Consider the following 17491-nt stretch of genomic DNA (forward strand, 5'->3'; position numbering starts at 1 on the left):
CCGAGGGGACCCTGGAGAACTACCCTTCCCAGGAGACCCCGGAGGCGCGCACGCTCGCTTGTTTCCCTCCTGTTGGAGGCGGAGTCAGGCCGGGCGGAGTTTGGGTTCTCCCCGCCACGCCCCGGCCCCTTCTCCCAACTCTGCCCTGTGACTGGTGGGTCGGCCAGTTAGCCCCCTTCGCCATTGGCCTAGCGGCCGTCGCTCTTCCTGCCGGGGAGTCGCCTACGCCTACTTCCTCCCGGGAGGAGGGGCTCGAGTTCCGCGTCGTCGCGCAGAGCTGACTCTGGGAGGCGTTTGGGCCCAGAGAAGTGGATCGGCCGCTTGCGCCGCATGGAGTCCGAATCCGAGAGCGGGGCCGCCGCTGACACCCCCCCACTGGAGACCCTGAGCTTCCATGGTGATGAGGAGATTATCGAGGTGGTAGAACTGGATCCTGGCCCGCCGGACCCGGGTGAGAACTGCCGCTCCTCGGGCCGTGGGACAGGAGGCGCTAACCCCTGGCCTCTGACCCTTGCTTCTCCCCCCTCCCGTCCCCTCCCCACCGGTCATTCCTCCCGACCTCTTTCGCCCTTCCCCCCTTCCCTGCCCCCACACTTAGTTCTCAGGCCTGGCAGGGGTGGGGGTTCCCCTGACGCCTCCTCTGGCCCTTCCCCTCACACACCCCCTTCCCATCATCCCCTCGGTCCTCCCTTCCTACACCGTCTCTGGCCAACCCCGGGTCCTCAGACCTCTCCTGTCCTCCGTCCCCAGTGCCCCCTCCTCCCTGCCGCTTCTCCCCGCGCTTCACCCTCTCTGTCTGACCTCAGCCGACCCTCTTGCTACACCCCAGCGCCTCAGGCCTCCCACCACTTCTCCCCTGCCCTTTTTCTTACTGTCTGCCGAGCCCCATCTCTTAACCCTCTCCCCAAAGCAGATGATCTGGCCCAGGAGATGGAAGATGTGGACTTTGAAGAAGAGGAAGAAGAGGAAGAGGGCAACGAGGAGGGCTGGGTTCTGGAACCCCAGGAAGGGGTGGTCGGCAGCATGGAGGGCCCAGACGATAGCGAAGTCACCTTTGCATTGCACTCAGGTAGGTCTCTGAGGAAATCTGTCATCAAGTCATCAACTCAGTGCATGTGGGCATTTGAACATCAGACACCTGCTGTGTAGGGAGCCTTCCGAGGGACATGGAGGTGGGAAAACAGAGGCTGGCCTTGCCCTGGAGGAGCTCGCAGTGTGAAGGCCTGGGGGAGAGCTTGGCTCCCGGAGCCAGCCGAGACACCTGGCTTCAAATCCTCCCTTTGCTCCTTACAGATTTGTGATCTCTGTTAATCTCTCTGGGTGTTAGTTTCTTTTCAAAAAGTCGTGTTGTTGTAAATTAGAGGTAGTAGTACCTTTTTGAGCATGTTTTATATGATTCTCTCACTTGGTGGCCCTTAATAAGGTAAGTGACAGGGTGCTTTCCTCACTCTGTGCTCAGCCTGGTGGCAGCCCGTGCTGAGACCTGTAAGCCTGCACGTGTACCCTCCTCTTGTCTGTGTGTCTGTCTGGGGTGGTGAACGCAGCAGCCCTGGGGAAGGACTTGGAGCTTGGCAAGCACGGGGAGGAATTGCTCCAACAACTTGATGCTTGAAACTTAGAAGAACTTGGATGCACTCTTCTTTTCCGGGAGGAAAGACATGTTGCTTTGGGTGGAAGGGGGTGGGTTTCCTGAAGGTCCCGAAGGACAGAACCTGGGGTGGGAGCCCTGTCCGCTTACTCATGGAATATCTCTTTGGACAGCTTCTGTGTTTTGTGTGAGCCTGGACCCCAAGACCAACACCTTGGCAGTGACAGGGGGTGAGGATGACAAAGCTTTCGTGTGGCGGCTCAGCGATGGGGAGCTGCTCTTTGAGTGTGCAGGTGAGGGAGTACGGTGAGGTCATGTTCCTTTGGAGGTCATAGGGGGCTAGCCTGCAATGGTTATGCAGACAGCAGCCATTTACTGGTGCCCATTTTGGGCCAGTTCAATGCTGGACCCAAGGACCTCAGAATAACCTAGTCTGTCTTGGGCATGGGGAGGGAGCCAGTATTGGCCAAAGGAGTCTGGGGAAGGTCTGGGAGGAGGTAGCAGCAGCGTAGGATATTTAGAAGGGAGGAGCCGGTATTTTGGGCAGAGGTGTGGAGTGGACAGAATGGGGAGGACATAGGCCTGGGCTAGGCATGGTGGAGTGGGAGGCGAGCATTACCATCCCTAGGGAGACCTCCTGGAGCGGCAGTGAGCAGGAGTCACCTGTTACGGTGGGACCCAGCCTTCTTCTCTTCCCAGCTGGTCCTTTCTGGGGGTCAGCCACCTGGGTCCTGTTCTCCTGATGTTCTCCTCTCTTTCTGTCTCCTTCCCTTTGCAGGCCATAAAGACTCGGTTACTTGTGCTGGTTTCAGCCACGACTCTACCCTCGTGGCCACAGGGGACATGAGTGGCCTGTTGAAAGTGTGGCAGGTGGACACCAAGGAGGAGGTCTGGTCCTTTGAAGCGGGAGATCTGGAGGTGAGAGCATCAGAGTGGTGTTCAGCTGCGCGGGGCCTTGGGGAGGAGCTGGGAGCTGGGGGGGTCCAGTCTCGCCTTTACTAGACCGAGCCCGCTCTAAGGCAGCGTGCTCTCCACGTGCAGCAAGAGTGTGGGGCTGTTTCCTGTCCCGTCCCTGCCACCCTCGGAAGCAAGGACAGCTTGGGTGGCGCTTATGGGATGGGCTCCTAGGGGGGACAGGCCTCCCTGCTGACCCTTGCCCTCTGCCCAGTGGATGGAGTGGCACCCTCGGGCACCTGTCCTCCTGGCGGGCACGGCTGACGGCAACACCTGGATGTGGAAGGTCCCAAATGGTGACTGCAAGACCTTCCAAGGCCCCAGCTGCCCAGCTACCTGTGGCCGAGTCCTCCCTGACGGTGAGGGCTGCTGCCCCGTCTGTCTTTCCCGGGGCGCAGAGAGCTTGGCTCCAGGTTCACGCGCCTTCCTGGGCTCCCTCCCGGGCCTTAGCCGGCCGGCTCCGAGCTCTGCTGTCCAGAACACGGACCCAGGCCCCAGAGCCGACCGCTTCCCCTTTCCTGCCCTGACTGGCCGCTAGTCCCTGGGGCGGCGTCCGTTCCCTTACTTCCTGGTCTCCCCCTTCCCCCCCATTCCCTTGCCGGGTGTGCCTGTGAGTGCTGTCTTTCTCTTCGTCCGTGCCTGCGGCCCTTCAGGGAAGAGAGCCGTGGTCGGCTATGAAGATGGCACCATCCGGATCTGGGACCTGAAGCAGGGAAGCCCGATCCACGTACTAAAAGGTCTCCAGGGCAGGGCCAGGGTTCACCGGGTGTCTGTGCAGAAGGCCTGGGGCAGGCGTCGGGGGCCGCGAGGAAGCCTGACTTAGCCGTGTGCTCCGTCCTAGGGACCGAGGGTCACCAGGGCCCTCTGACCTGTGTCGCCGCCAACCAGGACGGCAGCCTGATCCTCACCGGCTCCGTGGACTGCCAGGCCAAGCTGGTCAGCGCCACCGCTGGCAAGGTGAGGGTGACCTGGAGCCTCTGCTGCCCGTGCCATGTGTCCCCCCCCACCGAGGGCTCTCTCGGCCCCTCTCCTGGCCCCTCTCCCGTCGCCTTCCCTCCTTCTCATCAGCCCTCCTCCCATCCTCGGATTCTCTCCCACGGCTTCTAGGTGGTGGGGGTTTTCAGACCCGAGACCGTGGCCTCCCAGCCCAACGTGGGAGAAGGGGAGGAGAGCGAGTCCAACTCCGTGGAGTCTTTGGGCTTCTGCAGCGTGTGAGTGTGAGAAGGGCCTCGGCCTGGAAAGGAGAAAGCTGGGGAGGATGGGGTTTGGCGAGGGGTGCCTGGGCCGGGGAGCCAGGGAGGAGCGCAGGGTGCGTGAGTCCAGGTCCCTCCACGAGCCTTAGTGGTGCTCTCCTCTGCCCAGGATGCCTCTGGCAGCTGTTGGCTACTTGGATGGGACCTTGGCCATCTATGACCTGTCTACGCAGACCCTCAGGCACCAGTGTCAGCACCAGGTACGGGCGGCCTGGAGCTCCGGCGTGGCCCTCTGTGGCCCTCCCCGCCTCCCCGCTGCTCCCCCCCCCCCAAGTCAGGGCAGGCGCCTCCCGCTCTCCCAGCCCTGACGTCCGCTCTGCCCGCTCTGTCCCGTGGCCCCCCGGTGCAGTCAGGCATCGTGCAGCTGCTGTGGGAGGCGGGCACCGCCGTGGTTTACACTTGCAGCCTGGACGGCATCGTGCGCCTCTGGGATGCTCGCACCGGCCGCTTGCTCACGGACTACCGGGGCCACACGGCCGAGATCCTGGACTTTGCCCTCAGCAAGTACGTGAGTTGGGCAAGGGCTGGAGTCTCTGTGTATGTGGAGGGTGGGAATGGCACTTGGGGGGCCGCAGGGTCCTTGGGGTGTGGGAGGGGCTTCCTAAGGGAAGCTGCGGTCCAAGGCCTGGTGTGTGAGCCCGAAGGGCGGGGAGGCCTGAGGGTGACCTGCGTGGGCTCTCACATCTCCGTTCTGGGGCTAAGGGGCTGGGACCGTCTCCCCCATGCTGTGGGCTCTTCTCTGATCCCCTTACTGGTTGCTGGCGTCCAGTGTGTTCACTCGACGTGGACACGTCAGCCTGGTGCCAGGCACCAGGGGTCTAGGATTGAGGATGCCCTGGAGGAGGCCACCCGAGGGTCCCTGGGTAATGGGCTTGGGGCCGGGCCCCAGGTCCCTCAGTCCCATCGACCTGCGCTTTCTGTCCACAGAGATGCCTCCCTGGTGGTGACAACGTCAGGAGACCACAAAGCAAAAGTATTTTGTGTCCAGAGACCTGACCGCTAACGGCTGCAGTCTCTGCTTTGGTGTTGAGGGGTGAAGGGAGAACCCCACCAGCAGAGGCGGTAGGGTATGGGAGAAGAGGAGGGGGGGCCTCGGACTACTTTTCAACCCCTTCAAACTGACTTACCCCCTCTTGTCCCTTCTCTTAAGAGACCCACCCCTTGGGCTCCCCCCACCCTCACCCAGATGTGCGGGTCCCTCGGGGGGGCGGTTGGGGGGGTGGTCAGGCCTCTTTCTCTTTCACCTTCATTTGCTGGTGTGAGCCCCGGGGGTGTGTGTTTGTATGTGGGGAGTAGGTCTTTGAGGTTCCCGTTCTTTCCCTTCCCAAATCTCTGGGGGGTGGAAAGGAGGAAGAGATATTAGTTACAGATTTTAAAAATGTAAATAAAATATACTTCCCAGAGACGGTGTGCGTGTGGATTTTGTGGCGTCTGGACATGAGGAACCAGTGAGGGACACGTCGGGGTGAGGCTCCCTGCAAAGTCTGCTAGGCTTTGAGATTCCTCAGCCCCCCGTCCGGGGCGGCGGCTCGTGCTCCCCGACCGTTGATTCTGAGGGAGTCGGATCTGTGGCTGCGTGTCCGGCTTTGGTTTCTTTGCGCTGCTGTTCCCCGCCCCCACCGCTCTCTCGGAGCTGCGGAGATAACCGTGAACAGGGCCGGAGGAGTTTATTTGGTCAGGGTGGGGTCACGTAAGGGCAGGGCCTCTGGTCCAGGGGCTTGGGGACTAGAGGAGACTGGCTTGGTGGCCGAGATGGACAGATGCTTCGAGTAGGGGCCAGCAGAGGCCCTTGCCCCGGTTCGGGTCAAGGTCCACGCTGCTTGCGCTGCTGGTGTGGAGGGCCGGGCCCCGGGCCGGGGGGCTCTCCTCCGCAGCACGCGCAGGCACCTCCGGGCGGCCGCCCTCCAGGGGCCCGTGTAGCGCTGCTCGCCCAGCCCCATGGCCACGGGCACGGCCGCCGCGCTGGCACTGCCCAGCGACATGAGGGACAACAGAGTTCCGGGCCCCAGCGGCAGGCGCTGCTCGAAGGCCAGGACCGACAGGAGCAGGGTGACCACGTAGGGACCCCAGCACAGCCCGAAGAGCAGCGTGGCCCCGGCCTGCGCCCTCGCCTGCCTCCAGGTGAGCGCCCGCGCCAGGGCCGAGGGCGCGCCGCGGCTCACCGCCCGCTCCAGCCGGCGGATGTCGCTCAGCTGGCGGCGGGCAGCGGCCAGCACGCGGGCGGACAGAAGGGCGGCAGCCCCCACGGCGGGCAGCAGGAGCCCGTAGACTTCGAGGTAGAGGTAGGGCACTGGGAAGACGGTCTGGGAGCTGCAGCCGGTGCCGGGGTCCCAGCGGTTCCACCCCAGCGCCGGCAGGCTGGCAAAGAGCAGCGGGCCGGCCCAGGTGAGGAGGAGGGCCAGCCGTGGGCGCCTGCGGGGCCGGAGGGGCCACAGCACGGCCACGTAGCGCTCGCCATGCACCAGCAGGAGGTTGGCGAGCAGGGAGAGGAAGGAGAAGTTGGGCGCCAAGTAGAGGAAGAGGCAGGGCCAGTAGCCCCGGCGGCTCTGGCTCCAGAGGCCGGGCAGCGCGGGCAGCGCCAGCCCCGTGAGCAGCCCGGCCAGCAGCAGGCTCAGGAAGAAGCAGCCGGCGGGCGTGTGGCGCAGCTGCCGGTCCCGGGCGATGCCCAAGGCCAGGAGCAGGTTGGCAGCGACGATGAGGCTGGCCAGGGTCAGGGAGAGCCCCAAGGCCCCCGCGGGGACGGGGCTGGGCGCCTCCGTGGTGCCATTGGGTGTCATCTTGGGCCCGGGGCCGGGAGGCGCCTGGAGCAGCAGTCGGGCCTGCGTGAGAGACGGGCGGCCCAGTGAGGCAGACGGTGCCCGCTGGCGGGCCGCGGGCCTTACATGTTTAGCGGGCACGCTTTTTTTTTTCAATTAAGTGCCAGTTACGATTTACATAAAAGTCCGTATTTTGGGCTTCCCACCTCCCGCAGCAAGTCTGTCCCGCGGCTGGAGCTGCGGGGTGCCTGTGTTCACCCAACTCCCCAGGCCCTACCCTGCCGGCGGGCCATTGCCATTCACTGTCCGAGCCCCTCCGGGCCGCCGCGTTTGATGCCTGCGTTTGGACGGAAGGGCGGACCCACCCAGCCCCAAGGCCCCAGAGCATTTTGTCCACCCCTGCCTCCACAAGGCAAGGCCTCTAAAACTGGCCAGAAGGGAGGACAGGGTCTGGCTGGTGTGAGTGGTTTCTGGCCAGCCATCAGTTGAGAGCCTCCTTCAGGTCGGGCTGGGGCCAGTGCAGGGTGGGGGTGCTACGATGAAGGAGAGGTCTCTGTCCTCAGGTGCTCCCAGCCTGCTTGGCACCAGAGCATTAGGAGAGGGGAGGCTGCTAAGGATTGGGGGGGCGGGTGGGGGCGACAGGCAGAGGTGAAGGCAGGGCTGGCCGAACACCTGAGTTAGCGACAGGCCCGGGCCACGGGTGGCAGCAGCAAGCAGGGTGCCCCGTCCCCTGAGCACCTCCCTCCCCCGCACAGCCGGTTACAGCTCAGTGAGCAGCCTCCGGGTAGGACTTCCAGCCCATAAACTTGACTCATCTGCACCACACTAGCAACAGGGCCCTTCCTGGGAACTGGAGGAAGAGAGGAGTCACTGGGGAGGAGGATGCCGGCAGCAAGGACGGGCCCCACACCAGAAGCTGAGCCCAGAAGCGGCGGGGGGAGCCTGAGGGCAGGGCCTGGCCGTTCTGTGGCTGATCTGGCCCCGCCCTTCCCTTTCTTGGTTCCGTGTCCTCAGCCCCCTCCGGCGCCCTGGCCCCAGGGCCACACGGTGGGGAAGAGGAGAGTCTCGGCCCTGGGGAAACTCCTGCTGCTGCTGTCAGCAGGGAGCAGCTGCTGTTGCTAGGGTTAAAGTCAAGAAGGAAAGGATTCCCACCTGCCCCCACCCCCAGCTCACCGGATCCGAGGGCACCACCGCCACCCCGAGCTCAGGACCCTTCTCTTCCCAGCTGCCAACCCCGCCAAGGCCGGCCAAGCCACACCAAGCTACTGCCCCTCTCCCCTCCCGTCAGCCCATTTCCTCTTCCTCATCGTCCCTCACCCCTCACCCCAAGCCCTCTACCTAGGACATCCTTCCCTCTCTATCAGGCCCTTCAGTTTCTGTTCCCTTCGTCCCTGTGCCCCCTTTATTAAACCCCATGAGACCTCAGGGTCCGTGACTTCAAACCTGGACTCTGGAGTCCGGAGCTGGAGCTCCCAGCACTGCCCTGGAGTGAGTCCCCACCCCTCCTCCCCCGGGGGCAGCATGAAAGGCAGGGCTGGCCCCAGGGCCACCTTCCCAGAGCTGGGCTGGCCCCGCGACCTGCACGCCCTGGAGGCCCAGGTGGCTTGGGCGGGCTGTGCTGGCCTCTTCAGGACCCGGGGCTGAGGTCTCCCGGTGAGGCTGGGTGCGGGGTGGATGGGGACGGGTGAAGGGGGAGGAGGGCGTAGCTACTCACATGGCTGTTGGGGGCAGGTGTTGCTGGCCCAGCCTGGGCTTTCCCCTCAGTGTCAGGGTGCTGCCATAGGCAGGCCTGCAGGGCTTCTGGCGCTGTCTGGTGTCCCGGCCGGTGAGGACATGGTGCCTCCACTCCGCGGGGACCGCAGGGCCCCAGGCTCTCGGCTGCCCAGGCTCTGCCCCTGCCCTGGGTTCTGGAGGGATGGAGCTGGGGTGGGTGGGGCTCAGCCTGGCCCCGCCCCTGGGGGGTGGGGCCTGGCACACACTGGGCTGCAGGGGCTGGGAGGCCTTCCCATCTTGGTGCAGTGCCCTCGCCCTGTGCTGTACCCGCATGCCCCCTCTCCAGCCACCAGCTATAGCTTGCCACCAAGGTGGCAGATCCCCTACCTCAGGTCACCCAACTTGGAGCCCTGTCACCTGCTGCTTGCCTAGCTAATGGGAGAAATGCAGTCCACTCAATGAATAATCAGGGTTTCGGCTCCCCCTCTCCACTCACTTCCTGTCCCAGCGAATACATTTACATTTGATGGGTCTTAAACCCCTGGAGTGGCCACCCGGCTGACAGCACACCCAGCTCCAAAATTCTGAAGAGCAGTGTCTGATGGTGCCAGGGCTGGGGGTGTTTGCAGCTTGAGGATCTTCCCATCCTATTACCTGATGGGCCTTTCGGCTTATAAAGCCAACCTTACCTTCTAGAACTTGGGGTCATTCTACACTTTTCTCAACTGCCTTGAGTCAAGTTCTGGGCAATGAGGTAAAAATGGCTCTGGGGGTGTGGCACTGGGCAAGCTAACTTCTGGGCCCGTTTTCCCACCTGTAAAAGGGGAACAAGTAAAACTACCACTCTGGGCTGTTGCGGGAATATCATGGAGTAACATCTGTGACTGCGTATATCCCAGTGTCTGACACTTAATGGGAGGCCTCCGTGGTGAATAAGAGGCGTGAGCCCAGAAAGCCTGGGCTTGAATCTTAGAATCTTGGCTGGGATCCTTTTTTTTTTTTTTTTTTTAGCTGTGTGAACTTGGGCAAATTACTGAAGTTCTTTTGCCTTCGTTTCCTCATCTGTAGAATGGGGCTTATATTGCGCTCACCTAGGGCGAGACTAACTGAGCTAATACGTGATGAAGACTTAAATGAGCACTAGGCACACAGGCACTCAATGAAAGGCAGCTGTTAACATTTTTAGGATTTCTGCCCTCTGCATGTTGCTTCCCTCCAGCCACCTGTCCCCGCTAAGAAAACTCCGTAGAGAAAGGCAGACAAAGAGCTCATGAAAAGCAAGAGGGGATGGCCCTTTGCCCCACAGACAGCAAGGAGAGCAGGTACAGGAGAGGAAGGGCAAGTGCAAGGCTAGGGAGCCAAGAGGTGTGATGCTCCCATTTTCACTGGTATCAAGTGAGGCCTTGGGGTGCTAGAAAGAAGGCTGAAGTGGGAGGGAGCAGGTTGAAATTGCAGCAAGAAAGCCGGAGATGAGACAGGACGGAAGACCTCCCTGCTCAAGAGCACAGGTAGACGGAGTGAGGGGACCTCTGCGCCCTCAGCGGGGAAGGGCAGGGAGAGAGAGCCGGGCTGAAGGCTGGCGGCCCGAGGGGTCTAGCTCTCTCTGCCCATCCTGCACAGTGGTCAGGGGGCCCGGGGAGGCAGGACTTCTGTTGGGACAAAAAGTGGGAAGAGGAAAGCATCCAGCCTCAAAACCCTCCTCAAGCGAGCTGGCGGCCAGAGGACGCGGGCTTCCAGCAGCCGGCCCTCAGGCCCACGCTATCTGGTCGGGCAGAAGTCAGAGGCTCTGGGAGAGTTCAGACTGGGGCCTGGACACAAGTGGGTGTGGGGCCCCTCAGAAGTTGGGCTGCCAGGAATAAACAGACCTCCTTCTGTTCCCAGCCCTGGCCTCCTGGGGATCCAGGATGTCTGTGTTTCTTCTTCGCTGCTTTGTCTAAACAATGTCTGTGGGATGACGTCCGAAGGGGGCGGCTTAGGCGGCAGGGGCTGGGAAGTCTGGGTCCTGTCTCCTCCTCACTGGACCATGTGGGCCTTCTCTGCTTCCCCATCCATCTCTGGCACTGGCTCATCCCCGGCCTTCTAGACCCTTGGCCCACAGACGGGCTCTGGTGCAGTTTCCGGACCCTCCATTCCAGCTGCAGGCCAATCACCGTGGTCCCCGTTCTCCTCTCCTCAGGCACAGCCTCTATGCTATGGCGGGGCCCAACCCTGCCAGGGAATCCTCCTGGGCCTCCTTCGTCCACTCCATTCTCTTGGATACTGGCAGCTCTTTGCTGACCGTGGGGGCCCAGGGCCGGGTGGGTGTGGTATGCAGGGGCTGGGGCACTCGCTAACTGGATGAGTGGAGGCAAGGAGGCCCCGGGGCTTTCTGGACCCTGGCTGGCCTCCAGGAGCCGCTGTCAACACTCGTCACTCCCCGCAGGCAAGAGCAGACAAGCCCTTGGGAGCCTCTGGAGGGCCCTGGGCACAATCCTGGCCAGGACCTTGGCCTCAGGAAGCCCTGAGCCAGGTCTCTGGGCAGAAGAAACCCTTGTCCTTCCTGTTAGGGTTAAGCCAGACTCTTCACGGCCCCCTCCGGGCCACTGCAGTGTTTCAGCAATCCCTGAAGGGGGCAGCATTGCTTGAACTCAGAAGAGCCCCCAGAGCAGACCCAGGTTTGGGTCTTTGGCCTCAGGAGCTGTTGGGACGAGGGTTTTCACTTCCAATGGGACCAAAGGGAATGGAAATGGCAACTGCTAAGTATGGGCTGCCCAGGACAGGGCTGACGCAGCAGCGGGTACTTCCTTTTCCAGGTCTGCCACCCACCGGAAACGGGTGACAAGGGGCCACTCCTCCCCAGTGCACAGGTTTGTTGGGATGGGCACTGAGCCCCAAACTAAGAGCCCATTTCCATGGAGTCCAGGTGACTGAATGACCTATATAGCTTTCAGATTTCTTGATGGTGACCCACAGTAAAAAAGGGTGTTTTATAATCTAATCAAGATGTGTGTACATGAACAAACACACTCCAAAATCAATACTTACCCTTGAGAAATGTGATGTACTCTGATCTATACTATCCCATTGAAAAGAGAAAAAAAAAAAAAAAGCTGGGGCGCCTGGGTGGCTCAGTCGGTTAAGCGTCTGCCTTTAGCTCAGCTCATGATCACATGGTCCTGGGATCGAGTCCACATCGGGGTCCCTGCTCAGAGGGGAGTCTGCTTCTCCCCCTCCCCCCACTTGTGCTCACTCGTTCTCTCAAATAAAATCTTAAAAAAAAAAAAAAAGGCCAGTAATGAAGTTACACACGTGACAGACACACAGAAATACACACCTGCCCCGCCTGCCCCCCACGCAGACATGCATGCACGCACGAGTCAGGCCGGACTGTGCCCACGACGCAGTCCTGGCCGAGATACTGCACTACCGTCATTCGAGATGCTACCACTGGGGGGAGCTGGGTGAAGGGCACACACAGAATTTCTGTAGTATTTCTTACGACAGCATATGAACCTACAGTGATCTCACAAGTTTCGGAAACAAAAATGTCAGGACAGTTCACGATTCATGAATGGGTCTCAAACCAGTATGAAACCCACTGCACTAGATGGAGACAAATTAAAAGGGAAAGCAAGAAGCTAAAAACGGTCAGGATGGTCCTCAGACCATTTCAGGTGCTCACAAAACTCTCCTGTAATTCTTTACCAAATTTTCTGAACGGTTTTATTTTTGGGATCAGTGTCCTGCTAGCTGGGGGACAGCATACATTGCTAGGCTCGGTACTGTTAGGGGAGCATCTCCCCAAAGGGAATTCTGTGGAAGGCCAGTCTTTTGGGCTATTGTATGAGAAGAAAAAGGGTGGCCAGTTACTCTAATGTCTGCATTAGGTCCACACCCTAACACCCATCACTGTCCTGCAGAACACAGGCCACGAAATGCATTTTGGGAAGTGCTGTGCATTATTTATGATGAAAGAATAAGCCAGAAAACACATCATGTGACTGTCACAGTCCTGGAAGCTTCTTGGCCAGACAGACATAGTAATAAGTAAGCTTTACAGGAAGCACGTTCACGTTTATTCAGAACTGCCAACTAAGAACTCATTAGCCAGCCATCCTCTCTCTCCTCAAAGGGGTGGTGGTGGTGGGGGGGGGTTGTCGAGGGACTCCTGATCTAAGGCTTCCGAGATTTGGGTCTGTAGGTTCAAGGGCAGCACCATGTGTACCCTTCCTCCCCCTTCCCCCCTTTTGGACTCAGTCTAGAAACCCAGCAAATTCTCATGTAAGATAGAAAGATTTTCTTTATTAATGACCCCAACCGTATTTCTTTAGATACAGGAGTTTTGAACTCAAATACTTAGGAGAAAACAAGTTAAGATTGCATTATCCTGCAACTCATTACCAGTAACATATTGCAAAGCGCAACAGCTTGGAAAAGAGGGAGGAAGGCAAGGGAGTGAGGGAGGGAAGGTAAAGAAAAGGAATTAAGTTGATCAAGTGGAATTTTTTTTTTTTTTTAATTCTTGAGAACTATGAAGTCCTTGCAAGCACAGCTCGTTTCTGCAGATTATTTTCCAAACGTGTACAAAATGGAACCAAAATGGAGAATCCCTTAAGAACCTGAAGAGGTGCAACATGAAAAGCTACGATTATCCAGTAGCAAGCGTTCCAGCCTTCAGCTGCCAGCCGCCTCCTCTTCCTGTTCCCGAGAGTTAGCGGGATGAGAACGTCTTCCCCCTTCAAGAGCAGAGAGAAGTGTGAAGGCCGGTTTCTGGCTCCCCTGTCCTGACCCCCGCCCCCGGGATGGGATCTCAGAGACACCAGACACAGGTGCGAACGTTCCTCAGAAGATGCGGGAACTCTAGGCCCGGAATAAGGCCCAGCTCCCACAGAGAGTTGATCAGCTCTTTCTTCCTGCTGAATACTTACTTCGGGGAGACCAGGGAGCACCTGTGCCACACCCACAAGGACGGTCGATGTACCAAGTTAGACAGGACAATCCCTTGCCCACAATGTCTGGATGGCCTAGACCTACTTGAATTTCAAACTGGGCTTGACCCTCTTCTGGGTTGAGAGCTCAGGCTCCCCTTACACAGCTTGTACCTTTTCAGCCTTGCACACAGCAGTTCCTTCTATTTTTCACCATGGGAGCAGGATGCTCAAAACTTCCAAGTGCAAGAACTTTGTGTTGCCATGCGGTGACCAGACTCCGGGTTACAGAACACTCGCTTGACTTTAGGCTCCTGAGTCCTGGCCTTCTGTCCCACCCAGGATTTCTCCGGAAGGGCCAGCTTTGGGAACAGGCTGGTTCCCAAAGACAGAGCTCATTTGGTAAAGCAGCCTGGAAGCCAGGGCTGGGAACTATGAGAAATTGGGGCAAAGAAAGGGGGGCTAAATCTTCCTGTCCTGAATGTCTCAGCCACCCCAAACTGAAACCGTATTTTACAACCCCACCCCTCCATGCAAAGCTGGCGAGCGTTCGAGAGCACCAAGCCAGGCCTGCCATCTTATTCCATGCAGCCCCTCCATTTCCACTGTCGTGTGTGTGTGTGTGTGTGTGTGGGTGTGTGGGTGTGTGTGTGTGTGTGGGTGTGTGTCTCTGTGTGTGTGTGTGTGTGTGTGTGTGTCTGTCTGTCTGTCCTGGCTTCTCTACTCATCCTTAGTAACATGATCTGGTTTTCAGCTTGGATGTGCTTGTTTGCCTCCCCCTCCTCCTTCCTGGGGCCCATCTCTGCTAAAGAGAGGTCACAGGACAGAAAAAGGCAAAGCTGCTCTTTTTAGCTCCCAGGAAGGAGGTTTACGGACAATTTGTTGGTTTCAAGGAGCTGTCCTTCCCCAGTTACGACCGCACCCATGTCGCAGCATTCTAGGACCACCTGCCGGCAGGCTAACACGGCAGGGCAGAGGCCCTGTGGGGAGACACTGGGCAGTGGCTGCCTCGGTGGGCTCTTCTGGACAGACGAGAAGTTCCAGGGCTGCAGCGGACACAGGCAGCCCCATGACAGAGTATTTACGAAGACAGCCTTCCCATTTGGTGTAGGACGGGCTGGCCAGGTCAGGCTTCCTTCTGCTATGCCTGGCTGCCTGTTCACCTCCGAGCCAGTCTCTCCACTGGCCCTGAAAATGGCACAGCATTGGTCACCTCCCGCTCTAAGTCACCACAGCAGTGCCCTGTGAGAAGGGCAGTCCTGTGGAAAGCAAGAGGGGCAGGGGAACTTGTAAACCCCAGGAGGGAGGCCAGGTTTTAGAAGAGGCGCAAAGAGCATGTGTGTCCCGGGACATACGCCCTCCCCACCCTGTGTCAGTTTTGCCCACTTTAGGCCTTGCCACAAAGCTGCAGAGCAGAGGTGTGATGCTGCCATTTTGTCACCATGGCACCTGGACACCCCTCTGGAAGCAGAGGATCCAACTATAGACTGAACCCCACTCCTCAGGCTCTGGGCAGGAGGTATAGAGTTAGTACTGAGAGAAGCCTTTGGTACCAATTTCATGAGATGGGCAGCCTCTAAAGCCTTCGCCTAAGAAGTCAGGAGTGACTTCAAGTGCTTTTATAACCATCAGAGGTTTCTGCGCTTGAAAACCCTCGGCTCCGGTACCAGGAGTCAGGCACCGCTCTCATCCTGTCAGGTGGCAGCAGAACCTAGCTTGGCAGGAGGCGCCTCCCATGCCAGGGGAGGGAACCCGGAGCCCTGTGCACACCATACCTGCTGAAGGTCCCCCCCCGAGAGCAGCAGGCGTTGGCAAATACCCTGGCTGTGAGGGATGTGCAGAAGCTTAGTTCACCTCAAGACTTGAGTTCAATGGGAACAAAAGCTGGCAGATAAGCACTTATTCCTTATCTTGAGAACAGGATCACCTCAACTTCACAGAGGAGGAACCAAAAAACCCTGACATTTTGCCTAAAGACCTAAATCCCTATCTAGGCTCTAGACCATGCTGGCCTCTCCTGCATAGAGCCACACACTGGAGCCCCCCAGTTCGACAATTCCATCCCTGAGAAAGACAACGTCATCTCCATGCAAAACTGCCGAGCAGCAGACCAGGGGATAAAAACACTTAAGGGGTGGCTCCAGGCCTGTTCACTCAACTAAATGTCCATAAGCAAATCTCTCCCTTTCTCCAGGAAGATCTTGAGGACTGACCTAACTCAGGCCCAAAGAGAACACAGTGTATCTCAGTAAAAAGGTCCCGTTGTGTTTTCCCTAGCTGACATTCCCCTAGCTCACAAAGATGTGGAAACAAGTGAATCCAGCCCGGCCCACTCAGGAGTGAAAACCTGTCCATCTCGCCTTTAGTCAGTCAGGTGGCTACAGGCCGACCCTGCCTGCCTCTCACATGTACCTGCTGCCCAGACACCTGGAGGGCCAGGTCATCAACATCCACTATTTCCCTCTTGGTGAAATCAGGAAAGGAAGGTGGTCCTGCTTCTGAGACCGCCCTACTCACGTGATTGTTTTCATTTCTTTTTTCTCGGCATCTGGACGTGCACGGTTCAGCACCTTGAGGAAGTCAGATGTTTTTGCCCGCATACGTGTGTGAATATAGGCCTGGGAGCAAACACAATGGGTACTGAAGCAGTCATGTTCTAGAAAAACAGCTCTGCTTTCAGTAGACGTTATCAGGAAGGTCTGGGAACATATGCCCTGGGACTGACACAGGGCCATATGCAGGCAAGCAGGAGGGCAACTTTCTGGAGATACATCTGCATCTCTCTACTATGGGGAGAGATGGAAGAAAGGCCATGATTATCTTAAAAGTCTCTAGAACCATTACAGTTCATAGTAACAGCCTGGACTACAGGAATGACTTTTTTTTTTTTTTTTAAAGTAAATTCTACCCCCCGTGGTGGTGCTCGAACTCACGACCTCAGGATCGAGAGTCGCACGCTCTACCGACTCCGCCAGCCAGGTGCAGCCCACCCAGAAATGACTTTTTATGTTATTAACTCTGGTGGAGAGAATGACCCGGAGCATAGGAGCTGAGCTGCCGTGGGCCCTTCTCACCTTAGAGCACTTGATGTGGTAGTGCAGATAGTCCCGGAAAGTGTGGATCAGGTTGATGGTGTTGTCTCGAGCGCTGGCATTGGTGTGGCGAGGGAACAGCACTGCCGGCAGGGACATAAACAAGACATCAGGGTGTAACATCAAGGCTGAAGGGCGGGAAGATCAGAGCCTACAGTCAGCCCTGAGCTCTCCCTGCCCCTGCCTGAGGACAATGCGCTTGTTTCATCACACCTAGGCTTTGTCAAAGTGTTCTCCTTCACGAGGAAGGGATAAGTACTGTAACAGGGCAGGTACCAGGGAGTGCAAATGGAGGAGATCATGGCAGAACACCAGGGCTCCCCAGGAAAGGGCTTAGTGCTGGGCATCACACCAGGTCTGGGCTCTAGCCTGTGGCTGTGCATTCTGCCATCTATGCCCCGCCTGCCCCACGCCTACCAGCCTCTGCCTCTACGGCACAGCAGTCTCCTGAGAAGGTGGTACCGCTGGCTGGGGGCGCGGGGGGCCTTTGGAGAAAACACCTTATTAGACATCAGCATTAGGAAACAAAAGCTGCCTATCTTCCATCCATGGTGCTTGAGCCTTCACAGAGGCACTTGGTTCTGTGGTCTTGGGGTGAAAACGAGGGACTCTAAGCTCCCAGGACCTCAACTCTTCTCATGAGAACAGGTAGCACGAGCTGCTTTGGCCGGAGGATGAGAAAAGCCCCTCCCATGGTGCCATGCACTGAAGCCCCCTGTAGCCACTCCGCCGTCTCCACCCCTCCCTTCAGCTTTCTGGAACCCTCTCCATCTCCTGTACCTACTCTACTCAGTGGTCTCAGCAGCAGCAATATCCTCCAAGCGGGACGTTTGCTAACATGAAAAGGAATACCTCAAAGGAAAGGGTGGGACCTCTGTGTCAATTTGCCGAGAAGAAACGAACAGCAGGACAAGAGCTAACTATGTGGCATAGCGACTGTACCGTTTCTGCAGCATAACGAGAAAGGCTGCCAATTAAACCGCATGGCATGCACTGCAAGCTGCGCCCCAGCCTCAAGTACAGTCAAGTGAAAGAAAACGTGTAGCTTAGAGGTCACGGAACATGGTAAGTCGGTGGGCTCATCACCAATAAACAGGTACACCTTCAGTACTGAGGTGACTTAAATTTCAGAAAAGGCAACATTTTAGTGGCATTGGGTGCAATGTGTGAATGAGCTGTTATTCCCAACTGTTAGCTATAATCAGAAGCCAAGCTCACTCGTCTGGAG

At 58.3% G+C, this 17491-nt stretch overlaps 4 protein-coding genes across 7 annotated transcripts in view; 1 reads left to right on the forward strand and 3 right to left on the reverse strand.

The window, feature by feature from the left end:
- PNKD (PNKD metallo-beta-lactamase domain containing) overlaps positions 1–2390 on the reverse strand; it is a 62038-nt gene extending 59648 nt beyond the window's left edge. The window contains exon 1 of the mRNA XM_031021844.2: positions 2252–2390. The gene's annotated coding sequence lies outside the window, so the exon portion shown is untranslated. The remainder of the gene's footprint in view (positions 1–2251) is intronic.
- On the forward strand, positions 244–5198 carry AAMP (angio associated migratory cell protein). 2 transcript variants are annotated; one of them, XM_006750543.3, is made up of 11 exons: positions 244–451; positions 911–1069; positions 1762–1881; positions 2367–2506; positions 2757–2901; positions 3196–3279; positions 3384–3499; positions 3650–3753; positions 3905–3995; positions 4145–4299; positions 4723–5198. In XM_006750543.3, the coding sequence occupies exons 1-11, from the start codon at positions 331–333 to the stop codon at positions 4796–4798; spliced, it is 1311 nt and encodes a 436-aa protein (XP_006750606.1). In that variant the 5' UTR covers positions 244–330; the 3' UTR covers positions 4799–5198. The 2 variants fall into 2 exon arrangements, with proteins under 2 accessions (XP_006750606.1, XP_006750607.1); XM_006750544.3 differs by having other exon boundaries at positions 914–1069.
- Positions 5199–5445: 247 nt separating this feature from the next.
- On the reverse strand, positions 5446–6696 carry GPBAR1 (G protein-coupled bile acid receptor 1). Its single transcript, XM_006752483.3, is given in 2 exon segments — positions 5446–5645; positions 5648–6696. Coding segments are annotated over 2 exon segments (1050 nt in total). The 5' UTR covers positions 6573–6696; the 3' UTR covers positions 5446–5520.
- A 5829-nt stretch (positions 6697–12525) lies between these two features.
- The window catches only part of ARPC2 (actin related protein 2/3 complex subunit 2), a 29633-nt gene continuing 24667 nt past the window's right edge, over positions 12526–17491 (reverse strand). For 2 of the 3 annotated variants that reach the window (XM_081813620.1, XM_081813622.1), the window contains 3 exons: positions 16246–16391; positions 15689–15789; positions 12526–12979 (listed from right to left, as the gene is read on the reverse strand). In XM_081813620.1, coding sequence (XP_081669746.1) covers positions 12955–12979; positions 15689–15789; positions 16246–16391 — 272 coding nt within the window. In that variant the 3' untranslated portion in view covers positions 12526–12954. The remainder of the gene's footprint in view (positions 12980–15688; positions 15790–16245; positions 16392–17491) is intronic. The other variant, XM_081813621.1, reaches the window with a different exon arrangement.

The sequence above is a fragment of the Leptonychotes weddellii genome, chromosome 3 (genome assembly GCF_054177405.1).
Source record: "Leptonychotes weddellii isolate Sample4059 chromosome 3, ASM5417740v2, whole genome shotgun sequence".
Classification (NCBI taxonomy): domain Eukaryota; kingdom Metazoa; phylum Chordata; class Mammalia; order Carnivora; family Phocidae; genus Leptonychotes; species Leptonychotes weddellii.

Bases quoted from the DNA above. Each gene is read 5' to 3' on its own strand.
- AAMP (XM_006750543.3), top strand. From the start codon at position 331: ATGGAGTCCGAATCCGAGAGCGGGGCCGCCGCTGACACCCCCCCACTG. The intron at 1,882-2,366 runs GTGAGGGAGTAC...TTCCCTTTGCAG, and splicing joins GCTGCTCTTTGAGTGTGCAG to GCCATAAAGACTCGGTTACT. The intron at 4,300-4,722 runs GTACGTGAGTTG...TTCTGTCCACAG, and splicing joins CTGGACTTTGCCCTCAGCAA to AGATGCCTCCCTGGTGGTGA.